This window comes from Fundulus heteroclitus, chromosome 16 (genome assembly GCF_011125445.2).
Source record: "Fundulus heteroclitus isolate FHET01 chromosome 16, MU-UCD_Fhet_4.1, whole genome shotgun sequence".
Taxonomy (NCBI): domain Eukaryota; kingdom Metazoa; phylum Chordata; class Actinopteri; order Cyprinodontiformes; family Fundulidae; genus Fundulus; species Fundulus heteroclitus.
Window position 1 is genome coordinate 21,632,518 of NC_046376.1, and position 13,616 is coordinate 21,646,133.

At 42.2% G+C, this 13,616-nt stretch overlaps 1 protein-coding gene across 7 annotated transcripts in view; it reads left to right on the forward strand.

The window, feature by feature from the left end:
• cep112 (centrosomal protein 112) overlaps positions 1-13,616 on the forward strand; it is a 172,744-nt gene that overhangs the window by 14,958 nt on the left and 144,170 nt on the right. For 5 of the 7 annotated variants that reach the window (XM_036148055.1, XM_036148057.1, XM_036148053.1 and 2 more), the window contains 4 exons: positions 2,883-2,967; positions 5,784-5,861; positions 11,760-11,807; positions 11,910-11,975. In XM_036148055.1, the coding sequence (XP_036003948.1) occupies positions 2,883-2,967; positions 5,784-5,861; positions 11,760-11,807; positions 11,910-11,975 (277 nt within the window). The remainder of the gene's footprint in view (positions 1-2,882; positions 2,968-5,783; positions 5,862-11,759; positions 11,808-11,909; positions 11,976-13,616) is intronic. The other 2 variants (XM_036148056.1, XM_036148058.1) reach the window with 2 other exon arrangements.

Below are 13,616 nucleotides of genomic sequence, written 5' to 3' on the forward strand. Positions count from 1 at the left end.
TCTAAAAGAATTCCTGGAGTTTAAAGTTGGTTTAAATCAACAGCATGATTAAGCAATACAGCAGTGAGCTGTATTGCTCATGAGATGCTTCTCTTGTCTTGCCATTATAGATGATTGAAGGTGAAAGGGAACATTTTTTTTGACTAATTTGGCTTTTAATTGTCTGCCCACTGGGGGAATTCGTAAAAGAGTCTTAGTTGATCCTTTATCATAAGGGATGACACATAAAGACGATGATGTCACTGCCAAAGTAACGTACCGGATCCTGGCACTGCACAGCACTGTGAATTACACACCCTCTATCCCAGTAAGCTTGCTCTGTTCAGAGCCGGATTCTGTCAAAATGGCAAACAAAGGTCAAAAGACGTGACGGGGCTTGATGTTCCACAGGCTCCTCTCCGTTTCCTCTCATCCAGACCGAGTTGCTTTCCAAACGCCAGCACACCTGGCAGGATAGGAAACTGTGTGACAGCTGCTTTACAGCTAACATGCTAACCGAGGCTTGTAGGGTCTGACACAGAGATCCTGCGTTTTTGCAACTTCTCTGAGCATTGTCCAGTCTGACGTAGGAGGGAATTTGGTGGGATGTTAACTCCTGGAACGATAGGCAGCTATTTTATGCGTTTTCCAGATGTGGACAAACGTCAATGTAGGACAGTGGGCTTTACATTTTTAAAGACATGTCCTTAAATCTCTTTCCAAATGGATGGATAGAAACAGTTGCTTCTCTAACATCATTGCTGATGTGTTTCTCCTCTGGAGTTCTGTTATCTCACCCGAATTCTCCAGAGCAGCAAACTGCATCACGTCCTGGAGGCATGCATCCAATCAGCTAATGGCCAATTCATTACCAGCTCCTGGCTGCCAATTTTCTTCTTAGGTGCTATAAAAGGAGTAAGTGTGTGCTTAATTTTTGCACACACTTACTCCTCAATGTTTTGCTTTATTTTTGTTAAATAAAACATAACTTTCTGGGATCTGTTTTTAACTCTTGGTAAACTGTCTGAATCATTATCATGTCCCGATGTCTAAAAACCCTGAACTGAAAAAGGATGTGATTTAAAACCTCAAAACAACACAGACATTTTCAGACCATCCCAAGCCGTTCCATAATATGAGGCATCTAACAATGAATCACAATGCAACCAGTTGTTTATCTAGTTTCTTATCAGAATCTCTTTGACCATAAATATTTTTGAAAGTCCACAAAATGTTACTTATTTTTACGTATTACGCTAATGGACACCTTAACTTTTCTTTAAAGTTGTTTAATGACTCATTTGGCAAAATGGACAATTAAAAACACATTTGCAATGTGCAAAAATATTAAGATTATAAGGTATTAAAGAGAACAATGCATTCATAAAATGCAACAAAAGAAGGTGCTAATTTAGAGCTGCATCTTCTAGATATGCAAGAGTGTTACCTGTTGCTTTGACAAGATGCATCACAACAGATAATTAGGTCACACAAGACTCATAGAAGTCTGTGATCTAATTAATTAATTAATTCAAGTTTTCCACACGTTGTCACATTACAACCGCAAACATCAATGTATGTTTTTGTGATTTTATATGATGGTCCAGTACACAGTATTGCGTAATTGAAAAGTGACAGGAAACGGATGCATAGGTTTTCAAAATTCATGCAAATAACATTCCAAACGTTTTGGTGTGTTTTTGTGTTTAGCCCCTCTGTTGAACACTTTGTAAGATTACAATTCACATCCATTATTGCTGGAAGTCTTCACGTTTCTACCGTCTTTTAACTTCTGCAGTTTGTAATTTCTCTCCGCCAGACCAAGGAAATCCCTCACAGAACTACAATCTGCAATCTAAAATCAAATGACATGTTTATCAGGGGTTTTATTTAGGGGTATCAGAGTGAAGGGGACTGAATACATTTGCATGCCACATACAAAATGGAAAATGGTTTTAGGGCTTTAGATACTTTTGCGTGGCAGTGTTTGTATTACCAGCCATTCTTTGTCAGACCCAGAGATGAACTCCTCAGAAACATGGCTACCACAGATTTAAACCTTTGTCTAGGGTTTTGCGGGAAAAGACGAATGAAAGCGTTTTTTATATCGATCGATATTAGATCCTTCTAAGGCCTAAGTGTTCTGTATTTTCGTCACAGTAAGTTCCTCCGCAGGATAATTGGACGTCTAATAAAAGGGGTTCAGTGGTCCACGTGCTTAAAAATGTACACATACAAGGGAAGGAAAAGCCATGGGCTTGTTATTGAGTGTTAAACAGCCCCCCCTCCAGAAAGCAAAGGGATCTCTTTATAAGATAACAGGGATGTACTTTTTTCATTTTCTTTTCTTTTACTGCCGCGCCACATCCGCTTGGCTTTCCAGCGTTCATTCACTCAATTAGCGTTAGTGGGCTAATAACATCTCGTGTGCCTCTGCCTAATGAGATTGTTAGCTCAGTTATGCCCCTGATAGTGTGTAAGAGCATGTGGGTCTGCATAATATAACGTTAAAACGTCTCTCTGCGTGCGTCAGCACAGTTTTCCTGTAAAGCTGTTGCTTTTTACACCATGACAGACGCGATGAGAGACAGTCAGCGACGTGTCCGATTAGAAGGGGACGGTTAATGTCTTAGCCAGGCTCCCCGCGAGTTGCATATGGAGACCCAGTGAAGAATGGCTTTGGCATTTATTGTTCAGATGGGATGGATTGCAGACCACAAACCATGCAGCCAGGGCCAGATGTTGACGTGCGCATATGTCAAAGGGGGGGGGGGGGGGGGGGGGCTGTCGATGCAGGCACATTCTATACAAAGAGGGAGGCACGAATGGACTGCAGGACGGTACACTCAGATACTGTAGGCTACGCTCTTTTCACATGCATTCTTCTAATGTTTCTCTTTCAGGAGGAGGCTGTATGAGGAGAGGCTCATCCCTGAACCCGTGTCCTCCAGTCCAGTAAAGCAGAGTCCGAGACTGGACGCAACGACGGTTGGTTTCTAATCACTCGCCCAGCTGCAAAATATCCTCCAGTATCCATCATTAGATGGAAACCTGGCTGTAAAATCGCTTTGATGAGACACTTAAGTATCCACAGTAACATAGTGATGCCAATTCAAATAAGAGGCAATACTGTTTATTCTTTAACTTGGCTGAGTTTGGGGATTTTTTTGTATCTCATTCCTGTAAAGGGTCGGGAAAATCCCCATCCTTCCCTGTTTCTGGTTCACATAATTAAAATGTTGTAAACAAGTATTTATTACCATACTATATTAACTTATTCCTTGTCAGCTATAAACTGATGCTAGCTATTTTGAAAGATCGTTCCTTATGCAGATTACTATTTTAAGTGTTTGGTCTGAGTATTATCTGTTCCCTCGTACCTTGTTACTGTTTATAAGGTGAATCTACAACCCGTCAGCTTTATAATCCTGTATGTTGTCCTTGTAAATGTTTGCCTAAAATGGGCTTGTAATGTTTTCTTCCAGAACCCATCATGTTTTGTGGGTCAAACCAACAGGAATTGGACAATTCTTTTATCTCAGTTTAATAAACCACGTCCACAGATTTTTTTTTCTATCTGTGCACTTTAGCTGCGTCACGCTGTATCCTGTCTGGTGATTTCTGTTGCTGTAATAAGAATATGTAGTGGGTTGAAAGGGGAGGAGATGAAGAGGGTTTTGTGAAACATCAAGTCTCATCAGGTCTCTGAAGTATATATGCCACTTTTGATTTAGTCCTATTCTGAATAGTTCATGTAATCTGGGATCAAGAGTGTGGATTTACAGTGTTCTGCTGCTTCATGAAGAACTACGTTACGTTTGCCGTGACATCATCGCACCGTCTGTCTGTCTTATTCAAGAATCAACTGACTAACTTTATGAGAATTAGCTTTCAGTGCTCTAGGAGTGCCTCAATGTGAAGTAGCATCTGCCACAGGGTGTTTGAATGACTGCTTCTAGCAGGTTTACACTCACTGTTCCTGTTCTTATACACTGCAAAAACGGATCTAAAAATGAGTAAAATTTTCTTAAAATGAGTGTATCTCTCCTTGATTTGAGCAGGTAAATAAGATTATCTGCCCATGGAATGAGATTTTTGCACTTAAAATAGGAATAACTCATCTCCATTATCTTATTTCAAGTGCAGGATGTCTAATTATCTTATTTTAGGGATCACAATACTTATTCCATTGGCAGATAATCTTATTTACCTGCTCAAATCAAGGACAAAAACACTCATTTTAAGAGCATTTTACTTATTTTTAGGTCCGATTTTGCAGTGTATACGAACGACGCCTCACGACGGAAGGGCATCTGCACACGCTGTTGTTTTATCTCTGGAAGCACAGTCGTATTTACGTTTTTACAGTCGTGCACAATTGAATATAGACACCGGGAATATTGGAAAACGTATGATAGACTTTTAAAAACGTCTGAAAAGCAACACTCATGTGTACAAACTTTGCAGTTAGAATTGTCTTGTTAGAGGTTTAGAAACCATTGACAGAGGTTTAAAGGGATGCATATAAATTGAGCTAATTTAACTGTTAATAACTTTAAGCATCTATTTTGCCACCTGACATTTACTTGGCTCTGTAGTTTTCTAGTGATGCCATGGTTTCTGACTAAACTGTGTTTTTCTTGGCATAATGGGCATTTATTTCAGATTTGGGCATCTTTACATGGGCTTTCAAAAAAGATAAGACTACAAAAACATTTTTGGCAGATTTTTTTTGAAGGAATTCCCCCGATAATTACTAGGCAGCTGAGTAAAGAGGTGTAAAAAAAAAAATTTTCTAGATTAGTTCAATGCTACAGCCAGGTCGTGCTGTCTTTGGATGCGTGCTGTACTGTTGTTAAAATGAACAGTTTGCACATTTCTGAACGAGTCAGTGGTGTGATCGTCTGCTAATATTTGCAGCCAGAAGTAATTGAAGGACTTCTTTAAACTTTGCCTCAAATTTCTTGTGCCCCACAGAGCGCAAGAATATGCTGGTTTAAACAGTCGCTATAGTGCATTCCCAGCATTCCAGTATGCTGAGTTGAAACATTTCTCCTGTTTGTCTGAGGTTGAGGCTTTGAGGCCGTATTACGGTTCTAATCAGAAGAGGCATATAATCCTTAGCTATTCCATTCATCTGTTTCTCTGTGCCAGCGGCGTCCCGCTGAGGCCCTCCCAAGGTCCGCACTCCATTAGATTCTTATCACATTCAACAACGTCTCTCGGTTTCCTATTGCTCCTTCGGTTTTATTAGATACTTCCCGTCTTCCCGCTTCTGCCGCCCAAACTTGACACGGGTAAACCGATCTTGTATCAACAAAAACCCCTGGAAGCATTTGAATTGTAGCGCCTAATGCGGACCCGAGGCCCGGTCGTAACAGAAGACCGAAAGAATTTCCAGTGTAAGAAATTCTGGCTGCGCTTACCGCCTCCACGAATGTACTGCTGGTGAAGATACGATGTGGAACCGCCGCACATCTAGAGAACTGGATGTCAATAGAGTGAAGGGAAGGAGCAGATAAGATTGGGCATAACTCAGGGAATACAGCGGCGCTGGTATTTAAGGGAAACACCCAGAACTCTACCTTCAATCTTTAATCTTTTACTAAAACCTTAGGTTCTTTAGAGGCATTATAACAAATCAGCCGGCAGTGAGAACCTCCATCAGTGCCTGCTGTTTGCTTCTAAAAGGCCGATCAAAGCGCTTTCAGTCCCATCCTCTAATTTAAATCCCCACTATTTACGTCCACCATGACTCTGCTCTTGATGGCATCCCTCCCCCCCCCCCTTCTCTTTCCTCTCAGGTGGACGGGCTGCTAAAAGCAAACGTCTCCTCCGATGACGGTGACCTGGAGGCTCGCCTTAGCGGCTGGAACCTGGGGGTGAGTCAAGAGGCACGTCGTGAGCATCTTTGGGTCTATATATATATATATATATATATATATATATATATATACAGGTGTTGGACAATGAAACTGAAACACCTTGTTTTAGACCACAATAATTTATTAGTATAGTGTAGGGCCTCCTTTTGCGGCCAATACAGCGTCAATTCGTCTTGGGAATGACATATACAAGTCCTGCACAGTGGTCAGAGGGATTTTAAGCCATTCTTCTTGCAGGATAGTGGCCAGGTCACGACGTGATGCTGGTGGAGGAAAATGTTTCCTGACTCGCTCCTCCAAAACACCCCAAAGTGGCTCAATAATATTTAGATCTGGTGACCGTGCAGGCCATGGGAGATGTTCAACTTCACTTTCATGTTCATCAAACCAATCTTTCACCAGTCTTGCTGTGTGTATTGGTGCATTGTCATCCTGATACACGGCACCTCCTTCAGGATACAATGTTTGAACCATTGGATGCACATGGTCCTCCAGAATGGTTCGGTAGTCCTTGGCTGCGACGCCCCCATCTAGCACAAGTATGGGGCCAAGGGAATGCCATATCATCCATCAGTGATGGATCTTGTGCTAGATCCATCACTGATCCACCCCCATGCTGTACTCTGGGCATGCAACAGTCTGGGTGGTACTCTTCTTTGGGGCTTCTCCACACCGTAACTCTCCCGGATGTGGGGAAAACAGTAAAGGTGGACTCATCAGAGAACAATACATGTTTCAAATTGTCCATAGCCCAACATTTGTGCTCCTTGCACCATTGAAACCGACGTTTGGCATTGGCATGAGTGACCAAAGGTTTGGCTGTAGCAGCCCGGCCGTGGATATTGACCCTGTGGAGCTTACCGACGGACAGTTTAGGTGGAAACAGGAGAGTTTCCACAAAAAATATATATATATATATAGCAGGGTTTCCCGCAGCGCTATCTTGGCGAGCCAACATTCCGAAAAAAATAAAATAAAAATTAACTCATGATTGCATGTTTATTTGACGTTGACGTTTTTTTGTTGCTTTCGCCCGTGCATATAGTGAATGGCATGGAAAAAACACATGGATACGACCCACCCCCCCTGCGTGCAAAAATCATTTTAATTCTACCTTCATTTCTTTCTTTCTTTTTTAAACCTCACAATCGTCAAAATAGCTAATTATTTCAGGAATTCAAAAGCAAATCTCTTATTTTCTAGATTCACTTCACATGTGGTGAAATAGTTCAAGCTTGAGTTACTGAGTTACTTGAGTTAACTTTGTATAATGTGGCTCACAGCCAATAAAACCCAAAATACATTTACTCTTGGAATTAGACAAAATGAAGAAAAGGTAATACAGAAATGTTGTGTGTGTGTATGTATATATATATATATATATATATATATATATATATATATATATATATATATATATATATATATATATAAATAAATAAAATATGTATTCCAGCATGGAGCTGTGATAGGAGACCACCTTTGCAACAAACCAGTCGTGGAATAAAAATTGTCTGTTTATTATTATTATTTTTTTTTTAATAAAACACGTGGGACAGAACATTTAGTACAAAGTATATCTCAGTGGATCACTTTCACAGTAAGTGGAGGCCATCATTCAGACCCTGTAATTGCTATTGACTGAGTGCTTTCAGCAGTTATCAGCCTCCAGAGTACTGACTGAGTGAAGCACTCTTACCCGCAGTGGTGCGGCGATACTGAGCTAGCCTTCCTGCCTGAGCGCCTCTGAGCAAATAATGAAAAGAGCCTTTTACTTTAGCCCTCTTGAAGTCTCCTCCTTTTGGCATTTCGCTGCTATCGTAGGTTGTGAGGGTTGTGTAAACTGTGCCGTGGAAGACGTGTGCACCTGTTTTATCTCCTCTGTCTGGAGAGCTCCGGGTCAGGGCGTGATAAGCAATCTGCCCTCATATCTTTTATTTCCCTTCTCCTCACCTGCGTGACTCTTGCTCTGTCTTTCTATCATTTTGTGCCTTCCTGTTGCGTCTGACTTTCTCCTGCATTCGCCTACACGCTGAAATGTTTGCCCAAACCCCACAGCTCTACTTTTTTGTACTCCTTCTCAGTGGCTTTCTGTTCTGTCTCGTCTTTCTTCTCGTCTGTCTGTCTGTCTGTCCGTGCATCTTCAGCTCACCCACCCCCCCACCCCCTAGCCCCCTCGCCCTCCCTTCCAGTCCGAGGGTAATCGGAGGAATCTGTCTGCAGACGTGAAGCCGCGCACTGCGCCGCTCTCCTCGCCACTGTGTTGAAACACTGATAAGAAGCATTGCTTGGCAACGCTCCCCCAAGCCTGCATCTTTCAAATCAACAGATGTTCCTTCGCACACAAACACACACGCACAGGCCCTGCTCGGCTTTTAGAGATGCACGGCTTCAAAGTGCCCCAGCTCCCGCGAAGTTTCAGCTGAACATAGCCTCGCTCTATCTGGAACATCTTTCGCTTTCATTCAGATGTTCTGAAGCCGTCTATATTAGTTTGTCATTCGTTTCCACGTTGGCAGGATGTTCTCGGTGTAGTCTATCATAGTAACGGCAGCCAAAAGTCGCCGAGTGGTCTGACATTACATGGAAAACATTGAACTCTGGCCTTGATCTATAACACAAACGCCACTCAAGAAGAAAATAGCGATGGACTGCAAATAGAGTGCAAGTTCAAGAGGCAAAGATTTGTATGGAGGTTTGTCCAGTGAGAGTGAGGAGGTCAGAAGTGTTGTTTGGACGCCTAACAGAACTGCAGACCTGCCTGTGATTCACCACAGTGGTGAATAGCGAAGCTCGTCTAACTAAAATTCAGTTAGATGATCTAATTTCCACCCCTGTCCTGACCAGCGTTGTTGCCCTGATGAACACGCATTCATGTGAGCACTCACTAGTTCAAGCATCGCTGCAGTGAATAGAAACAGATTAAAATTCCACTTTCCTTAACATAATGACTCTGTTTTTAAAAGACATTAATCTGTAGACATCGTCTATCATTCCAAGTTCATCTGCATTCTGTTTTCCTGGAAGCACATGTTGGTTTTCCCTTTAAGCTAATGCTACACACACTGCAAAAAGGGAACTCAAAGTAAGTAAAATTTTCTTTAAATTTGTAGATTTTTCCTTGATTTGAGCAGCTAAATAAAACCCTTTCGCCAATGAACTAAGATTTATGCACTTAAAATAAGAACAATTCATCTCCATCATCTTATGTCAAGTGCAGGATATCTAATTATCTTATTTTAGGGGTAAAAAATACTCATTCGATTGGCAAATAGTCTTATTTAGCTGCTCAAATGTAGGAAAAATGTACTAATTTCAAGAAAATTTTACTTACTTTGAGTTCCCTTTTGCAGTGCATGTGGTAGCTGCTATCTGAATGACCCTGAAGAAGGCTTCAAGCCGAAACACGTTGGTCTGTTAGTAAAGTCTCCTTATCCTTCAAGTGTCGCTGAAGGATAGTTCCAGTAGTTGCTATCTAAGCCAGTAGAACGACATCTCGCTGCGTTATAAAGAGAAAAAAAGTTGCGTCTAATTTTTAGTGGGTAAATTGCAGGAGGAAAGCTTGGAGAGAGAGGTTCTTGATTTATTTATTAAAGGAACCACAGCTCATACAGAGACATGTTACATGGACCTAGGACACATTAAAAAGTAAAAACCACAATAAAACAACACATTTTCTCACCTAGGACACCTTATGCTCACAAACAACACCCACGGTCACTTTGATGGTGTGGAGGGCTGACTTTTCCAGTGCTACCTTTCAAGCTGGTTTGCTCCACTGTTAAAACCTGGATTTGAATTGTTCCACCTGGAGCAGAAGGCATGTCAAGCAGAGACTGTTTTTGGTGTGTGAGGAGAAATCAGTGCTACCGAAGCACTCTTAACCCCAGCGGGTTCAAATCTCTCCAATTTCTATTGAATAACTGATATTCTAGTGTAATGGCCCATTAAGCTGAAAGTTGTCAAAGTTACGCTGAAATTAAATATGACACGGATGTTTGAGAGCAACATAGAAAAGTCAATAAAGCTGTTGAACATGCATCAGCGCGGCTATAAACCTCCTGGACCACATTAAAGCCAGCGCTAGCTGTTATTAGCCCGACGAGAAGCCCCCTTGGAGCCGCGCTACACCACGCTCTGCTGCGGGGATGCTTCTAGAGAAGCAACAAAACGACTCAGCAGCACACGCGTGTGCATCTCTGCTGCAAGCTGTCCACCAATACGCTGAAGTAAAACCCTTTTGTGTTCGCTCTAGGCCTCTTTTCGTATTGGTATCAAGTGTAGGTCTGGTTCTAAAGGCTCTTCTTCGGTCAGAAAAATGGATTTGGCTGGGAGGTGTTATCTCTTTAAATTTTCTGTTCAGTTTTTTTGTTGGTTCGCTTTATCTCAAAAATCACTGTTCTGTTGGAAATTAAATAAAAAAATCTGGATAGTCCGCCCCCCCTCCATATGCAGGTTGTTCCAGTGTGAAGTCTGTGTGCTATCAGCAGACGTGTTTCATTGCTGAGTCCTCGTGATTATCCCTTTTCGGTTTCCTTACCAACGTCCACAGGCAGGAAGTCCATGTTTAGTGTGACACGGTGCCAAGACAACACCGCAGGATTTAGTCTGCATGTCCTCTTCGCCCTGTGGCCCGTGCTCAATCAAATCTGATGACTGGCTGTTTGTGGGTATAAAAAGAAAACCTGTTTTTAGTTTTCCTGCTGGACACCAGTTTGTAAAACTATATATATATTTTTTCCCCTCCTTATGCTTGATGCTGCTTTTCTTTCCTCTGTCTAATGGGTGAAGCTGTTTTCCGATCTTGTGCATTTATTATTCTAAAATCTTTATGTATTCAGATAGTCTCAATGAGTTCTCACTTACAGGAGAGACCTGTTGGCAAATATTTAAAAAGTTGTCTCTGTCCCAATTATAATTTTAACCCTATAGTTCAGCAGTACGTCCGCTCGCACACGATCTTGCTCGTTTTTACCTGTGTAGAGTTGTCAGTAAGGCAGAGCTGTTTTCCTTCTATTGTGAAGGTCTCACCCTGAAGCTACAGATAGGGACTTTATCCTGCCACTGTAGCTGCAGCTTTCTCACTCCCAAGTCCCTAAATTCTCTCAGGTCATGTTCCCTCATCTCCCATTCATTCTGGATTAGCTTTGTGTGGGTAGTGCCATCTTAAAGCATTCGATTCCCCCCCCCCCTTTTTTTTATAACATTGAATTGAATCCCATTATTTTATCCTATTCCCACTCTTTCTTTTTGTGTCGGAGATTAGCGTTGGAAAATCGTCGCCGTCATTTTGAGATTTAGGTTCTTACTCTGAAGGGCTGGGATGTCGACGTTAGACGTGAGCCCCCACAGATGGCCCTGCAGCATCAGAGAGAAGCGTTGTATGATGATATTTTTGCAGCTTGTGTCACAGTTGGCGAGCTTTATTGATGTAAAGCCACTAAAGTCACATGGACCGTGACCCCGCTCACTTTCAGGTGGTTAACCTGCTTACACTTTTCAGTCCTCCGCGCTTTCGTATTGTAAGCAAAGAGCACGCCGAGTCAGTGTTTGGCAGGGACGTATACACACTGGTCTTCATGCGACGGTAAACAGAGCGGGGATAGCTTACAGATTAGCGGTCTTCGGTGTTGACAAAAGGGACAGCAGAAGGGGAGCTGGGAGCGGAAGCGGAGCCGGCCACACACACAAAGCCTTGAAGTTGCGCGACGGCTCTGTCTCTCTAAACAGACAGGAGTTGACGGAAGAAGGCTTCAGCCGCAAAAACTGGGCTTTGATGTGCTGTCCGCATTGTTTATGGCAAACTCACTGCCAGGGATAGATTCTGGTAGTTTTTAAGGCTTTGTTAGGAGAGGGAGAGGTCTGAATGTTTTTTTTTCTGTTTGCTCTTTCCAGATTGAAAGCCCCAGGTATTTGAGAGAGAAGCCTGTTCCCTTGTCGCCAGTAAGTTGTCAGGGATCCTTTGTTTTTTTTTTTTCCCTCTTTGCTTGGATAAAAATATGTCATATTTGAGCTCTTCAACTTTTCTCCCTTTTATCTCTGTAGATTTTGAAGTCAAGCTTTGAGGGGAATAACACCTTTGCCGGTGATCATGGCCTTCACAGCAGAGAGGTATGCATGTGAATGTAGTTGAACCAGAAAAATGCTCCAACCAAACGTTTTGTCATTTTGTCACATTATAACCACAAACCTCACTGCTTTGTTTGATGTATTATCTAATGAAAAAGCATATAAGGTTTTCAAAAATTTCAAAAAGTGTGGCATGTGTTTGTATTCTGGCCCTTTTACTCTGGCACCCCTAAATAAAATCCAGTTACCTTCAGACGTCGCCTGTTTAAAAGAGCCTACCAGTCTTAAATTAATCCTGCTGTTCTGTCAAAGCCTCAGAGGTTTGTTGGAGAACCTTCGTGAACAAAGGCAAGGCAAGTTTATTTATGAAGCACTTTTCAGTAATAGGACGATTCAAAGTGCTGTCCCCAAAGGTCATCTTGAAGACCAAGGAACACAGCAGACGGGTCAGTGAGAAGGTTTAAAGCCGGTTAGTATATGAAACATTATCACATGGTCCATATGCCATATAAGCCTACAGGCTTATTTGGCTTATTAATCAGAGAAACAACTAAGAGAGCCTTGGTGACTCTGGTGGAGCTACAGATAGCCACAGTTCAGGTAGACCCCCCTCTGAACATGGCAATTATTGGTGCATTTCAATCATCTGGCCTTTTGCGTTTAAGCTTTTAACATTGCATTACAAGGGTTTCAAATAGCAGGGTGAAAAGGTGAGCATATCAACATGTTCAGTCAGGCTTGCTCTCTTTAATGAGGCAATGTTCCCAGCATAAACAGTAAAGAATGACGAATGACACATTTTCAAATGAACTCTTTGTCGCTCCAGTTACACATTAAAGTTGACGTTTGCGTCCCCATGTCAGTGTCACTTCCTTGTTTTTTTTTTTTTGTTTTTTTTTATTGTGTAGCCTTTTTATTACGATCTCTGCAGTGTGGTTTACTGAACTTTTTACAGTAAAAGCCTCAAACGGGGATTATTGCATTGAAGCTAACTGATGGTGTTTGGCCAGTGCACAGAGCAGTGGGTATTTTGTTCCATCGAATGTGTGTTCTCCGTGACTAAATTAACTTGAGTGAAGGCACAGTTCTGTGACTGAAATGTGACAAAATGTGAATGAATACTTTAGCAGGGTGCCGTGCATTTCCTACCACTGCCTTTTTCTATGTAGCATGCTCTGCATAGTATATTTATATGAAAGCAAGAATAACACGTGGACAAGTTAAATCTCCCCTGCCTGCTCTAAGGTGTTAGATACCCCAAAGTCATTTAGAAACACCCGTGTATGTGGCTTATATTGTTGGAGCGGCCAATTCCTCTGAGAAGACAGAAATGTTGCCAGCTTCCTCTGATGACTCTCTTTCTTTCCGTATGTGGATTTAAGCAGAAAATCCTATTCTGAAAGCATGCTTTGAAGTCCCGTCTGACCCTCCCCAACTCTTCCAAACCTCCAGTCATTCCTACCACCAAGCACCTCTAAACGCAGCGTTAAATATAAAAACTGAGCATGACTCGTCTGTAATCGTCACGGCTTTTTTGTGGCTGCTGCAGTCACTTTGACGGCTTCGCGGCGAGGAGGACCCGTGGGGAGAGGTTCACGGGGATGTAGGGAGGGAAAAAAGAGAACGCATAGAACATTGTCGAGAGGTGTTCTTTACATCCCGTAGCACCGTTCGTCTTTTGTG